At 36.1% G+C, this 19,215-nt stretch overlaps 2 protein-coding genes across 3 annotated transcripts in view; one reads left to right on the top strand and one right to left on the bottom strand.

The window, feature by feature from the left end:
• The window catches only part of LOC111635778 (tRNA (uracil(54)-C(5))-methyltransferase homolog-B-like), a 34,571-nt gene extending 23,485 nt beyond the window's left edge, over window positions 1-11,086 (top strand). For both annotated transcript variants that reach the window (XM_023380847.1, XM_023380848.1), the window contains 4 exons: window positions 9,646-9,747; window positions 9,831-9,947; window positions 10,048-10,147; window positions 10,224-11,086. In XM_023380847.1, coding sequence (XP_023236615.1) covers window positions 9,646-9,747; window positions 9,831-9,947; window positions 10,048-10,147; window positions 10,224-10,350 — 446 coding nt within the window. In that variant the 3' untranslated portion in view covers window positions 10,351-11,086. The remainder of the gene's footprint in view (window positions 1-9,645; window positions 9,748-9,830; window positions 9,948-10,047; window positions 10,148-10,223) is intronic.
• Window positions 11,087-14,890: 3,804 nt separating this feature from the next.
• On the bottom strand, window positions 14,891-17,957 carry LOC111635780 (tubulin alpha-1C chain-like). The gene is made up of 6 exons (XM_023380850.1): window positions 17,808-17,957; window positions 16,819-17,041; window positions 16,417-16,718; window positions 15,945-16,207; window positions 15,562-15,873; window positions 14,891-15,125 (listed from the first exon to the last, which is right to left on the bottom strand). Exons 1-6 carry the CDS (start codon window positions 17,808-17,810, stop codon window positions 14,891-14,893), a joined length of 1,338 nt encoding a protein of 445 aa, XP_023236618.1. The 5' UTR covers window positions 17,811-17,957.
• Window positions 17,958-19,215: the final 1,258 nt, after the last annotated feature.

The following is a 19,215-nucleotide window of genomic DNA, read 5'->3' as shown; positions in this document are numbered from 1 at the left end:
ATGCAAAAAAAAAAACCTGCTAAAGCACGTGGAGAACGGTAAATAAAGTAAGAAGAGCATCACTCGCCCATAGGGAGTGGGTTGATGTCTTAATAGATAGAGACGGATGATGATTAGTCGGAAGGCGTTTAGCATTGGTAAAGCTATTATCGGACGAGTGCTGACAGATAAAAACCGCGCGTATTCAAAGACAAACAACAATTACTCGCAAACCATCAACTTCATTGACATAATAATGGCAGGCAGCACCTAGCCAGTCATTAAAACGTCGTCACCTCTCTACTTTCTTCGCCAAATGGAACGCGAGCGGAAATGACGAGATGGTAAACGACCAAACGTCGTCGTCCTTTACTTTTCCCATTAGATGTTGGGACAACAAAATTAAAGGAAAAACTTCCCCCCCCCCTTTCTGTTTTTCTTCCGGACCAAAGCCAGGGATTAGTACAACCTTGTAATTATTTTAATATTTTTACGTAACGCCGAATCCTTCGGTAAAAACTGGCCATTATGTTATATTTTTCTTTTTAACGTTCTTGTGTTGTATAAGGTGTATAAATTGTGACGAGATTTAATCATATATAATTTATTTAAAACGAGTTCTCCGACGAATCGGTGGCTTCCTATTAGACGTATTTGTTAATACAAATTGATGCTTATTGCTGCACGTAACGGGTCATTTCAATCAAGAGGAGGAAGAAAGAAAGAAAGAAATGCTCGTTTGCAAGAAAGATTGGTCGCTAGTTTTAGGAAATCTGTTAGTTTAAGTGAATTGGAAAATTAATTTGATGATTGTACGTAAGAAATTTGATACGTGCCTTATTCCTAATCCTGCTTTATGGGTAGTTTTCGGGAAGAACTGGCGCCATTTTGCTAGTGTTATCGGACGTTACGCACGTAATTTTCGAGTAGTTGTAGTAGTGGAATGTTTACAGATTTTCGTAGGAAGAGTGGAAGAGGGCATATAAATCAAGTTTGATGGCGTTTAACGATGACGGAGTGAGGCTTATTAGTGACAAATGGTCATCAATGGCAAGTGGCTAGAGCAGGTGGAAGCTAATTTAAAGATCCGCCCAGATCGAAGACGGGGTTAGATTCGATTTGGGTGACAAGGTAAAAAATTATGCAAATGACTAGAAGCCGCGTGTCGGTGTCACGAAGATAATTAATAGAAGTAGAAACACGGGGAGAAGAAGCTCTCGGGCAGTTTCGGAGGAGGCAATCTTCGGCACATCTCGTCCATTTATTGACTGGATGTCAAAGTTACAGCATCGATCACCGGAAACGGGGGAATAATTTACGGATTCCGAGCTACTGCTGCAGAATTGAGTTATTTTCTCCGACGACATCCAGCCTTCACCTTCAAAACACGTCAAGTCGAAGAAAAAAGATTCTTCTCGCCAGCAAACGACGAAGAGGGGGAAGACGGCCGAAAAAATGGTCATCATTGGCGACAGATGGTACAATTGTGTCACCTCCGTGACACTTATAGTCAGCAACTTTATGCACGAGCGGATACGGCAGAATGGGTTTATGTAAAAGTCGAACTGTCAGCCAGACTGATTGACAAAGGGAGCGGGGAGGGGGCACGTCGGTCGTTACGTGTCCGTCGTTTAAAACAATGCCGATTTGTCAATGCCAAGCGAGTGTGCGCTCTAATGTCTCCACGCGGAGGAGGGGATGGACGGCACGACCGTTATTATTCAAGCTACACATAGCGCAAAACTTCCTTATTTTCCAGGCAGCGCCGTGCTTGTTCGCGCACAAATCACTATCATCACCATCCGTCCGGGCGACCCGGTTGCAGCTGCGCCGCTCGTCTGCTCGTCCACATTAAAGCGCCCTGATCGCTTGTTGACGCGATGCCCCGACATTTCTCTGGACGGCCGTGCCTAAATTACCGGGTCGGGATGATTGATACCGACTGACCTTCGTTAGCCGGACCCCGCCTTCGCCGGGCTCTATCCCAACATTCACACCCTCTCTGGTCATCGGCGATCTTCTTCCCGTTCTCCTCAAATCTTCCAGGTAGCTTCTGCTGCACCGCTCGCTTTAAGCCAAAACTCTACCATAAAGTCTCTTTTCGTCACACCACACAAATAATATCACTTTTTCCACTTTAAAACAGTAAACAGCATCACTTATAACAAATCCATACCTTTCTACTGTGAATTAAGTCTTTAAATCTGGGTCTCTAGCATTATATTTCGGCAAATATCTTAAACTTCGTCTTCTTCAATCCATAATATTTAATAAGACATACGATTATTCCTTTATACCTCATTAAATTTCCAAATAACAGAAGCATCGAGTCGATTTAAATCACCGAAAAAGAGCATTTCAATGCAGATTTTTCATGAAATTTATACTTTTTTCCAGGTTACATCACGCGAATTGTATTTATAATTACCGAATTCCCTTCAGTTCTTTCGGTGTCTTATAAGAGAACACCACTTCGCAGCTTTGCGGAGGTTCTTTCATTCCCATTTTTTTAAAATATAATCATTAACTTGTTCTAGAATTAGTAAGAAAGTAAAAAGCGCCCGAAACGTCTGATCAGAGGACTTAAGTAGAAGAAGTAATGTTCTATATTCAATAAACAAACACGCTCTATATTCAAAGTTGAATTTATGAGAAAGAACTACACCAAACAATATAAATAAATCATCGAAAGGAAAGTGGAACCGTAGCAAATATTTAAAAATAAATTTATTGCGTAAAATAAGGGGGAAATTTATGAAGGTTGTGAAGAGGTTGTGTTATTTTTCTCTCCCTCTCTTTAAGGATGTGTGATGAACTTGGCACAACGGGATAAAATAAACTCCGACATTTAAATACTGTACTTATTGTATATCGTAAATAGATCACGATTTATTAAAGATGTTATAAGTGTCTTATCGAATTTATAATCTGTCTCGGGCCGTGTATTAATTCCGTGTACAATCTTTCGACCCCCTCCCTTCTTGTCTCGTGTACAATGACGTACTTTTGGCAAACCCCTCTGCCTTTTAATTACGTGTAGTACGATAGTTCGCGGACCCCCCGACGTCGAAGAAATGATTTTAAAACGTTCATTCACACGACTTGTAAGAACAAATTCAATCCAAGTAGACAATACCTTCACTCCCTCTCTCTCTTCGTAGTGTACTGTACTTTTTTGAGAACACTTTCCTTCCTTAAATTACACACAGTTAAACGTCCCTATTTAAATAGAGAAAATATAATTTCTTATATTAATTTTACAAGGAGGGTTTTTTTCTGGAAGCAAATATATTTAAGAAAATGGTTAGAAATTCCACTTTAAAATTGATTTTTTTATTACATTCTTAGGCCCATATTAGTAAAATTAACCTATTTTATGATTAGTTTCCGATCGAATTCATTTTGTATTTTTTTTCGAAGCAATTGTTCGTCAAAGGGAAGTAATTGCTCATTAAATTGAGGATACTTATGAAGATATACCAAATTACCGGTTAGGATTTGATCGTTATTTCATGATATACGCTATGAATGAATTACGGCTCCGTTTTTTTTTAATAAACTCTAACACAGATTGTCTAATATAATAAGATTTATTTGGCATAAAATACGGTCAAACCTCCGAACAACGGCCACCAACGGGAACATAAGAAAACTGGACGTCGTTTGGAGGTTGACTGTACTTTTTATTCGATAGTAAAGAACAATTATTTGAACGGTTTTTATGCAAATCGCTGCGATGGAAGTTTCGAATTAAACTATTTTCTAGCTTATAAACCATAATTTTAAATGATACCACGCATTTATATGGAATCAATGCAGACCATTGTTTGGAAGGAGCGCTAGTTGCTTTTCTTCTATGGTGTAAAGACGTCGGAAACACAAAAGGGTTCCCGAAATTCATCTGGCTAGCAAAATAAACCGAGTGTCAACTTGGCCAAAATTTACGATTTCTAGTAGAAGATACAATGGAAGATTTGATCAAACCGGTCAAAATTTATTTATTCAATTTGGGAATAAATATTTAAATGTGTAAAAAAAATGTTAAATCGGGTTGCGAGTTGCAAGTACTCACGTTGCAAGTTATAAGATCGATCAACGAATCGATCTTACAACTTGCAACCCCCTGAAAAATTTTAATGTATTACTCTCTTTTTACCTATATTTTGTTGATTTTATGAAAGACAAAATGAAAACGTGGAAGGTCTTTTAATTCGGTTCGAAGTTTGGATTGTCGAAGCTGTGTTGGCTCTCTCATCTACAATTTGAATGGAAGGCTTTTGACAGGCCGAAGTATAGAGACTTTACGAAAAAAAAGAAAGAATTGAAAGCCCAATTAATCGACGGAAATAGAGAAAAAGTGGACGTAACAGGTGTAGATCAGGTTTTCTCCACCGCCATCTTTAATCTTTGACTCGGCAGGGGTGGCAATATATCCTCGTTGTGGCCACCAAATTATCACTCGAGTTTTATCGTAAATTTCGTTTTTATCGCTGTGTCTTAATCAGCTAGCACATTTTACGGTGACCTTTGAAACCTAACAATGCTAAGATTGTAGCTAAAGGCCTGAAGGCTTCAAAACTATCGTGACTTATAGGCCACCGTTCATCCCGCTGCCATTTTCAAAACAGATTGTCACCACTACCGAGTTACAAACAAAGCCAAGAGTGATTCTTCTTTGACCCTTCATCTCGCACGTATCCGCATCTTTCTTCTTATTTTGTCAGCTCTCCGAACGTTCGGTCGTCCCTCCCAGCTTAATCCATATGTAGATCATCCACCCTCTTATTCAAGGTGAACCACATGTTTAAAGGGGTGTAGATTAGAAATGAGTTAAACCCAGGTGTGATCCCGAAAAAACGGTAACGTAGGCGATTTTCTATTATTTTATCGAATCCCATTCGAGACTTGTATGGCACCTTTCAGCCGGTGTTGCAAATCACTAACCTCCCACACCTACTCCTGTTTATATGAAAGCTTTTACACCTAAAGAAATCGAGATGACGACACCCATGTGACATGTTTAGCTTACTCTTTTATACAGCAACAGCGATTTCTCTGTTGTAGATTAATTCCTCTTCTTCTTTTACATATCCGAGTTTTAGAGGGTGCAGATTTATACGTATCTACATCTCTTCTTCTTCCGTAGTTAAGTAGGTGAAAGGTAGACGGTGAGATAAAGGCGGTGTTTATCGGGAAAGTATGATGTCTGTTGATCTGTGAACTCGGCAGTGCAGCGGATATACAAGCAGCTCATTATTATAACGCTCGAGCGACATTAAGCGATAGTTTGTGGCCACCGCATTCGTGTTTTGCTCGTTGGTAGCCATAATAGGCCTCTCCGTCTGTTTCTCGCCCTTTTCTATCCCAATAACTTACTCTGCCTTTGTGTCCGATGTCATACGTGGCGGGATGTCCTGATTTACTGCCTGCCAGATTCCGGACCTGGTGTCACGACCTTTCCATACCTCCCAGACATTTTGCAGATCCTCTCTCTTTTGGATCGAACGAGACAATCCACGAATTAGCTATACTATCCGAGTGCGTGCTTCTTCTCTCGCCAACCTCGTTTATACCATTTCCCCCCTTCTCTCTTCCTATTTTATGCGCTATTCCTACCAGTTTTGAATATATATATATTTTTTCTTTGTTCCCTCTCGAAAGTATGCTATTTACCAAAACCTTATTTATCTTTACCTCTAGTTAATTGTCAGGCCAATATACTTTCTTCGAAGATCGATAAGAATTTTTTTTTTAATGTAATTCTTTCCACCGTTCGAGCATTTATTGACTTTATATTTGCTGAAAAATTAATAATTTCCACGAAAATAATTGCCCATTTTCTATTAATTCTCGAGATATTTACAGATGGAAATCGAACCCGAAATCGATACGTTTCGTATATTTCTCGAAAGAAAAACATACATAAATTAAATATTTAAAATGGGAAATCGAAGAAAATTCTTTATTTAAATCAAATTTTAGATGGAAAAATTGTTGTATTAATTAATTTTTAAATCGGATAAGTTAATGGATCCGTACAAGTGTACACCGCTTTAGGAATTATGTTTATTTCTAATGAAAATCTGTAAAATGGAGACAATTTAGTTTAAGAATCGAGTTGGGATGAAAATATACGAATAGGAAAATATATAAAATACGATTTTAAAGCGAATTTAAAGCCATAAAGTCATTTTCTATAGAGTAATTGACGTTTTTAGAATCCTTCAAGGAATATAAGGAACGTTACAAAGGATTTTAGTTTATCCATGGGTAATTTTTGTACGGATACGAAGGATAATTATTTCTTTAAATCCGGAAACGTAATGGTCCTAATTAGTTAGGTCGAAGGAGATACGAGGGAGGGGAGAAGAAACGGCTTGAGCCATGCAGAAAACGAAAAGACGATCTGCCGAGTTATTATAGTTTTGTCGTTTTTTCCTTCGACTTTGGCAAAGTTTACAGAAAGAATGAGTGGAAAAAAAGAGGAAGAAATAAATGTCCGTCCGCTCCGATGATTTTCGTAAAGTAGTTTTCTACATTAAATTAATAATTCTTTCCGCCACTAGATGGCAGCACGGTAGACATAGTTTAATATGTATCTTATTTTACTTCAGTAATAATTTAGGCCGGTTACCTGGTAAAGGGGTTTAATACAGTTGAATGAAGTAGGCAATGACATAAACCGTTTGAAAACAGTGAAAAAAGTTTATATTCCGGTTATGCATTTTATATATTATCCATACGAAACTATTGACAGTTTCAAAATCCCGATATCATCTCATAAACGAAAGAATGGAGTTAATTTGAGAAAATTGATCTTGTTGGTCTCCTCCACACGTCCTCCACTTAAAACTGTACTGAAGAAACATATTTACTGTAGCTACACTGTATCCCTCTGTATATAACTAATACAGGGTTATATAATTCTAGTTTCTTCAATTAATCTTGTAAATTAATTCACATTCTTTCGAATCAATTTCCTTTAAAATCTGCGCCATTTTGCCTGTAATTTATGATTATTTTTTTCGTTGTTGTCTTCGAAAATGGCGTACAGAAAAACACTTTACTTGTTAACCTCCGAACGGCGGCCATTTTTTTATGTGTCTATCGGTGGCCGCTGTACGGAGGTTTAACCGTATCATAATTTATAATTACTTTTTTAATTATTTAATTTTTTACGTACATTAGTTAATTGAATGTATTCTTATTTTATTTTTTTTAGGAAGAAAAAATGTTTAATTTTTTGGGATGAGTGGGCTGAACTAATCACAAATCGTGTCTTATTTCTCTTCGAAAGCTATAAAAATATCACAATAAAACAAGTAAAAACAAGGTTTTATTCACATCTTATCAAAAGAAACCTTAATTTATATCGTTCTTTAGCGTATTTTTGACATAAAAAGTGAATTTTTGGGGGCCTCTTATGCCCGAAACACGAGCCAAATTGTATCGCCGCTCTCTAAACTGAGAAATCAAATTTCTTTTTCTTTTTTTTAACGTAATAATAATTTTTAAAAATATACACACGTCTACGTCTTTGATTCATTAATTAAAAATGAAATTTCTTTGATTTTAAAATAATAATAATCTTTAATTTAATGGCGAAAATAACGATTTTTTTTCTGACAACAAAAGAAGCATTCTACGTTAAGCCGCTTTTCAATTGTAGAAAACACAATAAGGTGTTTACAAACACGTACATAAATTACATCACAATACATAGAAAAACGTAGCCTACACAATGTTACAAAATAACAATGCCGTAGAACGTTCGTTTCGTTCAAAAACTTTATTCAAAACGGCAATTATTCAGAAAATAATAAAAACAAATTACTGCGACAACTCTTTTTCTTCGCATTCTTCGGAATTTTATACACAAAAATAGGTTGTGTGTGAAAATATTTACACACATTTCCACGATTTTACTTCATTCTAAATCACGGGCGCCAATTCTCGGGGGCCGCAATCCGTTTGGCCCCTTAGAGTGGGTGCAGGGCCCTAAATTCGAAGGACTTTTAAATCCATCACGTTTGGGGCCCGTTAGAAATCCTTCGAGTTTGGGTACCCTGTACCACTTAACATATTGGAGGTCCGAATGGGTTGTTTGCGCCCGTGTTATAAATCCTAAGGCTCACAGATTCATAAAATTAGTCTATTGCATTCTTTTCTTCCACGTTGTACGCGCGCTTAACCATCTGGAGTAAATTTAAAAATTATAATTTATTCGTTCCTAATATTTTTCCATTCTTTACGATAATTCTGTTGAAACTTTAACCAATGCGCCTGATCGGGGGAGGGGGACAACATTAGCCCGTTAGGAAATGACTTTAATGGCGGTCTTGTCTTCGCTACTAAGTAAACCATCAAAAGATGATTAGCTACCATCAATCCAAGTCTTATTATGTACAATTAAGTAACTGGCACCGATTTGGGAGGAAAAGTACAGCTCGATGTTATTAATTACTCATTAATTAAGCCGATGGCAAAGGAAGACTACAACCTGCAATCATCTAATGCAAAAATAAAGAAGGTACGAAACCGTATCCCACATAATTTCGGTTGGTCTTTACGACCTTTTTGATGGTTTCGGGTGCCGTTCTCATCGAGACCTATGCAGTCCGCATTAACGTTTCCTCGATCTAACGTCAAATTAACCAAGTTTTTTTGTCTCTCCAGTGATTTTATTGTGTAACGAGAAACGAATTTTTCTACTAGAACGATGAGTCACGACGTCCTTTCACCACATTGCGCCAATTTTGATTAAGATTAACGTTTTGACAACGTCCAATTCAACCTAGGGAAAGTAAATGCGCTGAATTGAATGAACGGCAATAAAAGTGCATTCCTCTTAACCGTTATGAGTCCTTGCATTGTCTTTATGTCTTATTTTTTTTACGTCACAATCTCTTCCTTCTCGTCAATGCTTTACTGCCAGAGAAAACGTCTTAACAGAAAATCTTCATTCTTCTATCGGAAACGAATTTAATAAATGTTTATTATATCGAAATATCGAGATTTAATGGCGTTATTAAGGAGGAAAGAATGTATTACGGTTTGGTTATAATTATTTATTTAATTAGAAACTAGCTGCGTGTGAGAGGGTGAGAATTGGTGAAGTTGATTGGTAGAGGGTGATAAAAATAATGGTCTTATTGACTCGGGTATTTACAGTATTGAATAATGAATAATAATCAAACTGTAAAATACAAAAAAAAAAAAAAAATTGCTCGTGCTTAAGTTAAGAGGGCTTTAGGGATGGTTTTGAGTCTCCACCCCAATCATCCCTACAGTATTTTTCCTAGAGTGTCGAAGAATATTCCTGTCAAATTTAGTCGGATACATTGAACGATATAGAACCCTTTACCTAACGTACAGTACATATATAAATATATTACTTGTTTTCTTTATTTATTTTTAAAATATTATATAAGTCATTTCTATAAATATAATTGATTATATTTAGATTAGATGGTCATGTTTTATATATACCAGCCGACCCCCCCTATAACACTATTGATAATTCCGTTTTATATGAATTCCATGTTGTACGAGTCACTTAGATTTTACAAATACGTGAGCTNTAATATAAAGCTTTATATTATATTTTTAAACTATATTTACAAAATATTATTTTCACTTGATAACTATATTTTTATACATTGTTAGGTGCTATTAGTTTATTTATTGCAAATAATGTTAGACGTACAATTGGTATTGAATCGAGTTCTCAGGCTATAGAAGATGCTGTAGCTAATGCTGAACTAAATGGTATTAAAATTTTATAACATTTTTATTATATGAATGATATTAGCACTTTTATTGAATTAATTTATTCAGATTTTTTATTTCAGAAATAAAAAATTCAACATTCTTTATGGAAAATGCTGAAGCTTTTCTCCCTTCTTTATTATCTGAATTATATGCAGAAGATTTAATTGTTGTTCTCAATCCTTCCAGAGGAGGTTTAAGTGAGTATTGAAATATTTTCTTATAAAATTATAATATATAACCAGTGAATCATTCAATAATAATAATAATAATAATAATAATAATAATTTAATATTTAAGAAAATAGTGTCATAAAAACTTTGAGAGACTGTAAACATCTACAGAAAATAATTTATGTATCATGCAAACCTGAAGGAAAAGCTGCAGAGAATATTTTACAGTTGAGTATTTTATTGAGGACTGCAACATTAGCTTCTGAATGAACTAATGCCCTAATTGATGAATATATTTTTCAGGTTTTGTAAACGAACTAAAAGATTTGAAAAGGTAACACATCCTTTTACTCCAATTTTGGCTGTACCTGTTGATTTGTTCCCTCACACAAAGCACTGTGAATTAATAATAGTTCTACAGAGAATATAATAAAAATAAATATTTATTTTTACATCATAAGTTATTAATTTTAAAAAACAATGCACTGTTCTGGAGAATGTTGAATCTGGAAGTTTTCATAAAGTCCAAAGTTGATTACCTGATGCACCTGTACATTGGGGTATGTGCCATTTTCCTAATCTCCAAGGGGGCCCCAAATTCTATGATCAACAAAAAACAGAAAATTCATGACTTCTAATCTATTTTGCAAATATAAAAAACTAATGAACAATATTTGCCCATTGTTCCATGTAACTATTTTTATATAGTAATTTGTTTGTTGTATAGTATTTTGAACAAAACCACATTCCTTATTTTCAAGACCAAGTTAGCCCCGAGTGCAAGCAATGCCACCTTATGGAAATGCTGATCAGACATCATGAAGTTTGAAGCTTTTTCCATAATGTAAGATACCTTGTTTTGTAGTTTGTGTCCACCTATTTTTATAGTCTGGAGCTGCTGTTGATTGTACTGTATATGATAAAAACATGTAAATAAGGTGGTCATTCACCCAAGATGGTTAAAGAACCTGGAATCGAATCTAGAGAGATGGAGAACTTTTTTGAGGGAAGTATGTGGTCTTGTTCCCCATCGTCCAGCTACTCCCATTGTAGATTTATAAATCCACAACAGGTCTTGGAAAAAATGACTATCTTCATGCCCACAGGGCAGAGTTGGAAAAACTGTGTAAATTATTAAAATTTTATAAATTACAGAATTTGCCAAATATTTTTTGAGTCATTTTATGTTCTAGACAAAATTCTGGTAGATTCAGCATTGATTCTGATATTCTTAATCAACTAATTTACAATTACATTGCCGACTTATTTGATAATACCAAGTGATTCTAAACAACAAATTTTTAATTTAAATTTAATATAAATTTTTTTACAAATTTTATCTGTTACATTAAACATAAATCAAACTGAAATGTACCAAATTAATCATTTTAGTATGATTTTCATTTTATTCACTTTGAAAAACATTCCTTGCAGATTTAAAATTTCCATTCACACCATAACTAAATTGTCATTCATTTATTCAGTCACTGAACTCTTACAGAAATTATTCAATCATTCAGAGAACTTGTATAGTAGTACTAGTCCAGAACTACCAACCTCTACACTACTCACTCCTTCCTGTTTGGTCAGAGTAGAGCAGTTGTTTGGGTCACTCACATGCTGTGATTTATTGATCACATTCTTTTGGTGTGATTAATCTACTTATACTGCTCATAGCTGAATTTGTTCTTAGAAGCAACACCATATCAACGAGATGATTTGTGTAATAACCTTGACATACTGAGGAGGGAAAACAGAAATGTCAACATTTGTAATCAACATACTTATGCCTATTCAAAACCATTTATTTGAATGGAATATTGATGTTCGTATACATTGACCATCGATGGTTATTCAATTGAAGTACTAGCACAGCATAATTGTTTCCAATTCCAGCGGGGGAGTCAGGATCATATCTTGTTCAGAGGTGTTATCGAGAAGATCGGAGACATTGTCACAACAATCTTTGATTCTCTCGACATCCAGCACTACAAAATAGTTTAATGAGGTCGGTCGGGGGCAGAACTTTACAAGCAACTACCTCCAAGTAGTAAGTTCCAAGTTGTTAAATTTTGAACAGTGTTCTCTGCCAATAAAGTTCAGTAATAATTAATAGAAATTTGATAGTTTAGAACTTGTAACTTGTTTCATACTATAAAGTATTTGTTGGTATCAGTTATTATTCTAAATGCAAGAAACTTATTTAATTTAATTAAACAAATTCGAAGAAATCATTTGAGAGATTATTTATTATTGAATAGGTTAATTAAGTATATTAACTCATTTAAATTAAGGATATTTAATTTAATTATCCGCTCGAATTTTATAATTAGCAAAATTTCCTTTGTGAGTTACGGAGCAGATTCGAATCTGGAATCGGATTTACGAACATCTCGTAAGGTACGACAATATTTCATCACTATTTGTTCGAGTATGCAGATGCGAGCGAGCGAGAAGAGGTGATGTCGTTTCTCGCTCTCGTTAAGTACAGTGCAATTACACCGACGCCAGCGAACGGGAGAAAATGGCGTCACATATTGGCGTTGAATTCGTCACAGAGAAATGCGAATTATTACACTGTATGGAAATGAAAACTAAAATGGTTCGACTACGACTCGTACTAATAGCAAAGAAAAACTTATTAGGATTATTTCATAATGAACGCATACGTTAACGGGCGGATGGCCGAGCGGTAAAGATGGCAGCCAACCGCTCTGGGGGACCCGAGTTCGAATCGGGATGGGTCGATAAATCCCATGAATTTTTCGGGGTGATCCCACTGGATATGTTGGGCTCACCACCCGGACGCTCCATTGTGGGCCTGGCCGAACCCATAATGGGCTTGCTAAAAAAGACACCCTCTTAGTGCCCACAGGGCGGAAGGAGTTTAAAAAAAAGCACATAGGCAAGACGCGATAAATATCAATATTCAGATATTTGCGAGAGCCAGAAATTCCTTTCGCCAGCGAGATTTCTCTCTTATGCATGGTTTTCCTTTGCGAAAACTATATCGCTCGCTACTAGATTCGCGCCTGCATAGTCGCACCCTATCGTAATGTTCATGACAAAACAGAATTCGATAACGAGATCACTTCCGATGTATTATTTTCAGAATATTTTCGGTTTTCTCGTGTTTGCAGTGTTTAATAAGAATAACCGAATTTTATTTCGTTAGATTTAAAATATTTCATAGAAGGCGTAGGAAGAAGAGGAAAGGTAATGTCAGTGGCGTGCCGTCCATGGAAGCTGTGGAAGCGCCGCTTTCCTTCTGTTTTCTAAAATATAAATACGTATTGTGCGATTATTTTCAAATTTTAACGTACTTTGAATTACTTAAAATTAATATTTTATTATAACAGCATTATGTATCTTATTACAAATTTCTATACATGTGAAAGACAACGATAAGATTGCTATTGTATACTCGGATATAAATTTGTATATGCATACTGTATTTCTAATGGAAGCGCTGTATTGTCGAATACGGGATAGCTTTTACTGCAAAAATGTTCGAATGGTAGCCATATCACGGCCGGATCATCGCATAGACAAATGTCTAGGGCCCGGTCAAACTGTCAATTTGGAAAGATTTGTAAATAAGCAAATATCTACTCAGCTCCTTAAATAATAAATCATCCAACATCTGATGCTGAGAAAAACGTTAATGTTTCTTTAAATAAACGTTTTTCTCAGCATCAGATGTTGGATGATTTATTTGTAAATAAGATAGTTTACTTTTCTGTTGGCAACTGTATATAATAAACAAAAATATATTGCTTTTTATATGGTTATTGTGAATTCTAGAATCTAAAGAAATTGTGTTATGTTGGAGGGTCCCGGTAAGAAGAAAATGTCTGGGGGCTCAAAGTGGATTAATCCGGCCCTGAGCCAGATTATGCGCTTTACATGGCAGCAACCTCTCGTGGATGCTACTCAACCAAAATATCGTATAACGCTTCCAATGATTCTATCCAGGGCCGGCACAGCTTCCCTATCATCAAATATCACCGCACACCACTGTTGTCCATAAATTATGTCCGCATTTTTTTTTTTTTTTTTAAATGCATACTCTCCCATTTAAAGTTTCCGTAATCCCCTCCACTCTTCGGACATCCAACAAAACTCAACCCCCTCGAAACTTTTATCACTTTATGAATAATAAAATGTGTATAAAATTTATAATGAAATAAAATGGACGTTTATTTAAGCTCAACCCTTCCAACCCTTGTCATAATCCTTAACTCCCTTCCAGTGGGAACGTCATTTACGGACAGACCCAAAGGACTTTCTATGGGAAACTGATCTCTGTATAGGACACGTGAAGAAAAACAGTAAAATTTCACGACTCGAATCCTGGGCCAACTACCAGTATTTAATGGTTTAACGACTCGGCTCTGGTGGGTCCAGGCAGGGGCGGATCTAAATTATACAAGTACTAATAGGGCTTAAGCCCTGGGGTCCCAAGTGTCAAGGACCCACAAAAATTAAAGTATTAAAAATTTATTATGATAATTCATCATTAACAATGAGCACTTATCGTATAGTAAAAAATAGTTAATAATAATTGGTCAGGTCACCAAGTTGCAATTTTAAATCTACTGTCTCGAATTCTAATATTATAAAGAGACTAATAATAAAGGCAAGCCTGCCTTATAAATGAATTTTAAACCCCAATTTAAAGATTCTTAATCTAACAAAAAATGGGACTAAACTGGACTTCAATAAGCCCTAGGCTCCGAAAAACCCAGACCTGCTCATGAAGTGCCGTATCTAAGCAGGTGCAACAGGTGCACCTGCACAGGGCCCAAAATTCATGTATTTGTTTTATTATTTTCCCAAACCTAATTAATTAAGGGGCCTAAATGAATATTCTTGCACAGTGCACAGGAGTGGCTAATTACGGCACTGCGCTTATGTGTCTAGGGAAATGAAGATGGTAATGTATTATGCAGCAGATAAAAACCGCTTCATTAGATATACGAAACGCATTGATTGTCACATCCCCGTTTAGTTGGAAGTTCAACTGAATGGCACAAATATCCGACGAACGCTCTGGCAATCTGGCAATCCAATTGTGCTACAGAGTTGTATTGTGGGTAGAGTGGCCAAAAGTCCAGTTTCGACCGAATACTCTTTAGACTATTGAACACTGTCATCTGTTCGGTGACATCTAGAGTCGGGACGTTCTCCTTTTTTAAAGTCTGCCTAAAATCAATTACACAATATCTAAATAACAGAATTTTATTGTTATTAAATTCATAAAAGATTACAGTGGCTCTCCACCCTGTGGACACTAAGAGGATCTTTTTGCATGCCCAGCGTATTTCTTTCTTCTTCTTCGATGGTGTTTATATGGAGATTATAGCTCATTGTCGGCTCTTTCTCCGAGTAGACTTGTGTTTGTGTATGATCGCTAGGCGACCGATTAGCCGGCTGTATCGCACAGCCATACGTACGCGCGGGAAATAAATGCCTTCCGGGAGGACTTTTATGGGGAACTGGCCTCCTATTCAGTCGTTATAGGCAAGGAGAAAACCCGGAAAACTCCAAGCAGCCAGCCTGTCCGACCGTGGCGCGAACCCACGACGAACCTCCCAGTCTTTAGGGTCTGGTCACCACTACGATGAGCGGCAACGGAGACCACTCGCCCACTGGTGGGGGNATAGTCATAAAGTAAGGTAAAAATACCTTAAAACCGGTTGGACACCAGTCTACAAACTGGATAGTTCTCTTGGTCTTGATGGCGGCTATGGCTGCGTTGACGTCTTTAGGCACGACATCGCCTCGGTACAACATGCAGCAAGCCATGTATTTTCCGTGACGTGGGTCGCATTTCACCATCTGATTGGCTGGTTCGAAGCAGGCATTGGTAATTTCTGCCACTGTTAATTGTTCGTGATAGGCCTTCTCGGCGGATATGACAGGTGCATACGTCACCAGAGGGAAATGAATTCTGTAACATTGAAAATGGATGTTAGCAAGGTATTAAATTGGGTTTTATTCGCTTAATTTTTTACTAATTACCTGGGATAAGGCACCAAGTTAGTTTGGAATTCAGTCAAATCGACATTGAGTGCACCATCGAAGCGAAGAGATGCTGTGATTGAGGAAACGATCTGGCTGATCAAACGATTCAAATTGGCGTAACTAGGACGTTCGATATCTAAATTACGTCTGCAGATATCATAAATGGCTTCATTATCGACCATAAAAGCACAGTCGGAATGTTCTAGAGTGGTATGAGTGGTGAGGATGGAGTTGTAAGGCTCTACTACAGCTGTGGAAACCTGGAAAAATCGATAGTGTTACTCTTTGTTTTCGTTAACACTCATTAAAAAAGTCACTTGGGAGGTAGAAGGATAGAGTTAATCTAGACTACAAGCGCTCCACGAATCCGGACCCTCCTCATGGAAGCGTGACTCGATTCCATACTGCTACCCAGGTGACTAATAAGTAAAAATTGAATAATATTGTCATGATAATATTCGAAACTCACCTGTGGTGCAGGATAAATAGAAAATTCGAGTTTTGATTTCTTGCCATAATCGACAGAAAGTCTCTCCATTAAAAGAGAGGTGAAACCGGAACCGGTTCCTCCTCCGAAACTGTGAAAGATGAGGAAACCTTGTAAACCAGTGCATTGATCGGCAAGTTTGCGTACACGATCCAAAACAAGATCGACTATCTCTTTCCCAATGGTATAATGTCCTCTGGCATAGTTATTAGCAGCATCTTCTTTACCTGTGATGAGCTGCTCAGGATGGTAAAGTTGTCGATAGCTACCATTACGGACTTCATCTGAAAGTCGAAAATATTAATTAGAATCGTTAATATCCCTATAGGAAACTTTTTTATAGCAGACTCTCGAGTGTCTGCTACAAAGTGAAGTGTTACTCACCCACTACAGTTGGTTCTAAGTCGACGAAAACTGCACGTGGCACGTGTTTTCCCGCTCCAGTTTCGCTGAAAAATGTATTAAAAGAGTCGTCTGCAACTCCCATAGCCTTGTCACTTGGCATTTGTCCGTCTGGTTGAATGCCATGTTCGACACAGTACAGTTCCCAACAGGCATTACCGATCTGTACACCAGCTTGGCCGATGTGTACACTGATACACTCACGCTAAAATATAGAAAAAATAATAATAGTAATTAAAACTTTATATAATAAATTAGCAAGTTTATCGATCGAAGAAAGGATTAAGACTCCATTCAGTAAAGTTAACTCGACATTTCCGGGTGAAGTATAAAAGTTTCGTGACGATTTTTACGAATATTAAAATCGAAAAAAAATAAAATAAAATAATGAATGCGTGCAGATTTAATTTAAATAAAACGAAAAGATTTATCTAGGTCAGAAAAGTAACTATAATTGATTTTTTTTACGAATAACAAGCCGTGATTCTGGAATTTATCCAAGTTGTAAAGAACGTTGCTCTCTGCAAACGTGGCAGACCACGACTAACACAGCGATAATATAATTATACTATAAATAATTAAATACGACAAATCTCTACTGAAAGTAAAACTAATTAAACAATATAAATAATAAGATTATACATAAATTATTCACTATATTCCATTTATATCCATACGAAGGGCACGGATTGGTTCTCTAAGTTATAACATATACTATACGCAAAAAGCCTGTACACGCTAGTAACTAGTTTAATAAGTTATAAACGTGAGGCCCTCGTAGAATGAGGCCCTAACTCGTATCTTTTTAGATTAAGTCACTAAGTTGTAACTTGTTTAGCTTACGTGTAAATCCGGCTCAGTCTAGGAGGAAGTGGGAGCAAATCACTCCCTATATTCATTTAAGTAAATCGCATTATTCCTTACATTCAAATTAAATTTTAAACTAGAAAATTAAGTAAAAATATACTTACCATTTTTTTAGAATGTGTTGCGAGAAAGTTGTAAAATTAAATTATAAAAAAAATTGGCTGTAAATGGTGAAGAGTCGTTCGTGCTGAGTCTTTAATGCAACTGCACGAATCACTCGTCTAAACTGTACACGGATGTTGAGCAGATTTTATACTGTACATCTTCCCTCGCATGTACTCTCTATCATCATTGGTCGATTGAGAATGACGTGATACCCCCACCCAAGAAATCCATACTTGGAATGATAGAGATTATGTTGAACAAAAGCCAAAATCTGTTTCATTGAGCTGCTTTTATAAAGTAAAACTTTAATTAACATAAAAATTAACTTTTAATTTGGTTATATTTGAAGATTAATTTACGTTTTTTTCAGAATTATTTCGGTTATTTTAACCTTGAAAAAAGTCTGAAGTCTCGTGTATTGTACATCACGTAATGCGATTATAAATGGTTTTCGCTCATTGAAAATGTGTCCTGTCTTCAAACAAATATCACAAAACTTTATTCTGTGCGATTTCCTTCCCATTCTGTACAAAATAATCGTGAAAATTCTATGATTTCGATACAAAAAAAAACAATCTTAAAAAGTTTCGAAATAAGGTCATTCCAAAAATTAGGTCAATCCAAAAACATTTGTTAGAAAAATCTATTATGAGAGTTTTACAAGTGATTTTTTTAAAAATATTTATAAATTTTTAAGAAAGTTTTCGATATATTTTCATGTTTTTTATTTATTTTTTAAGTACAGGTGCAAAACAATTTAATATAAAATACACGAAAGACATGCCACACCAACACAGTGTGGGTGGCGTGGGCTCTGTAATACCTAAAAAGGAGGCCTTAATTTATAAAAATTAACTAAACCTGTTGAGTCTTAAAGTATAAAAACGCTGTATAACCTTCAAAGTTTGTGTTAATCATCCCAAATCTTCGATTAAAATAGGGAAAATGAACTTTCTGAGGAGGTTCTTTAAGGGTTGTAACACAGCTTACGTAGCGAAATATCTGACGAAACAATATTTTTTTTTATAGTTTCCTAAGCATATTTAATATCCAGGTATAGATATTACATCACAGATCGACCTAACAGATACGTATAAAGGTCATATATAAAGAGAACCGGTTTATTTTACTATATATGGGCATGTTTGTTAATGACGTAAGGCGGAATTAACCTCCTACATCGTTAGACAGGAGAGATTTATCCATTGGATTAACACCTGTTATACTACAAAAATAATTTTATAAAATGAACTCAAACACATGTTATATCTAAAAGCAATTACAAAAGAAATTACAGTCGACCCCCCTATAACACTATTGATAATTCCGTTTTATATGAATTCCATGTTGTACGAGTCACTTAGATTTTACAAATACGTGTGCCGGGCTGTGAACGGCACAGGTATT

This window comes from Centruroides sculpturatus, unplaced genomic scaffold (genome assembly GCF_000671375.1).
Source record: "Centruroides sculpturatus isolate CEXI.00-Female unplaced genomic scaffold, Cexi_2.0 scaffold1007, whole genome shotgun sequence".
In the NCBI taxonomy this organism is placed as follows: domain Eukaryota; kingdom Metazoa; phylum Arthropoda; class Arachnida; order Scorpiones; family Buthidae; genus Centruroides; species Centruroides sculpturatus.
This window is presented reverse-complemented; position numbering and strand designations above follow the sequence as displayed.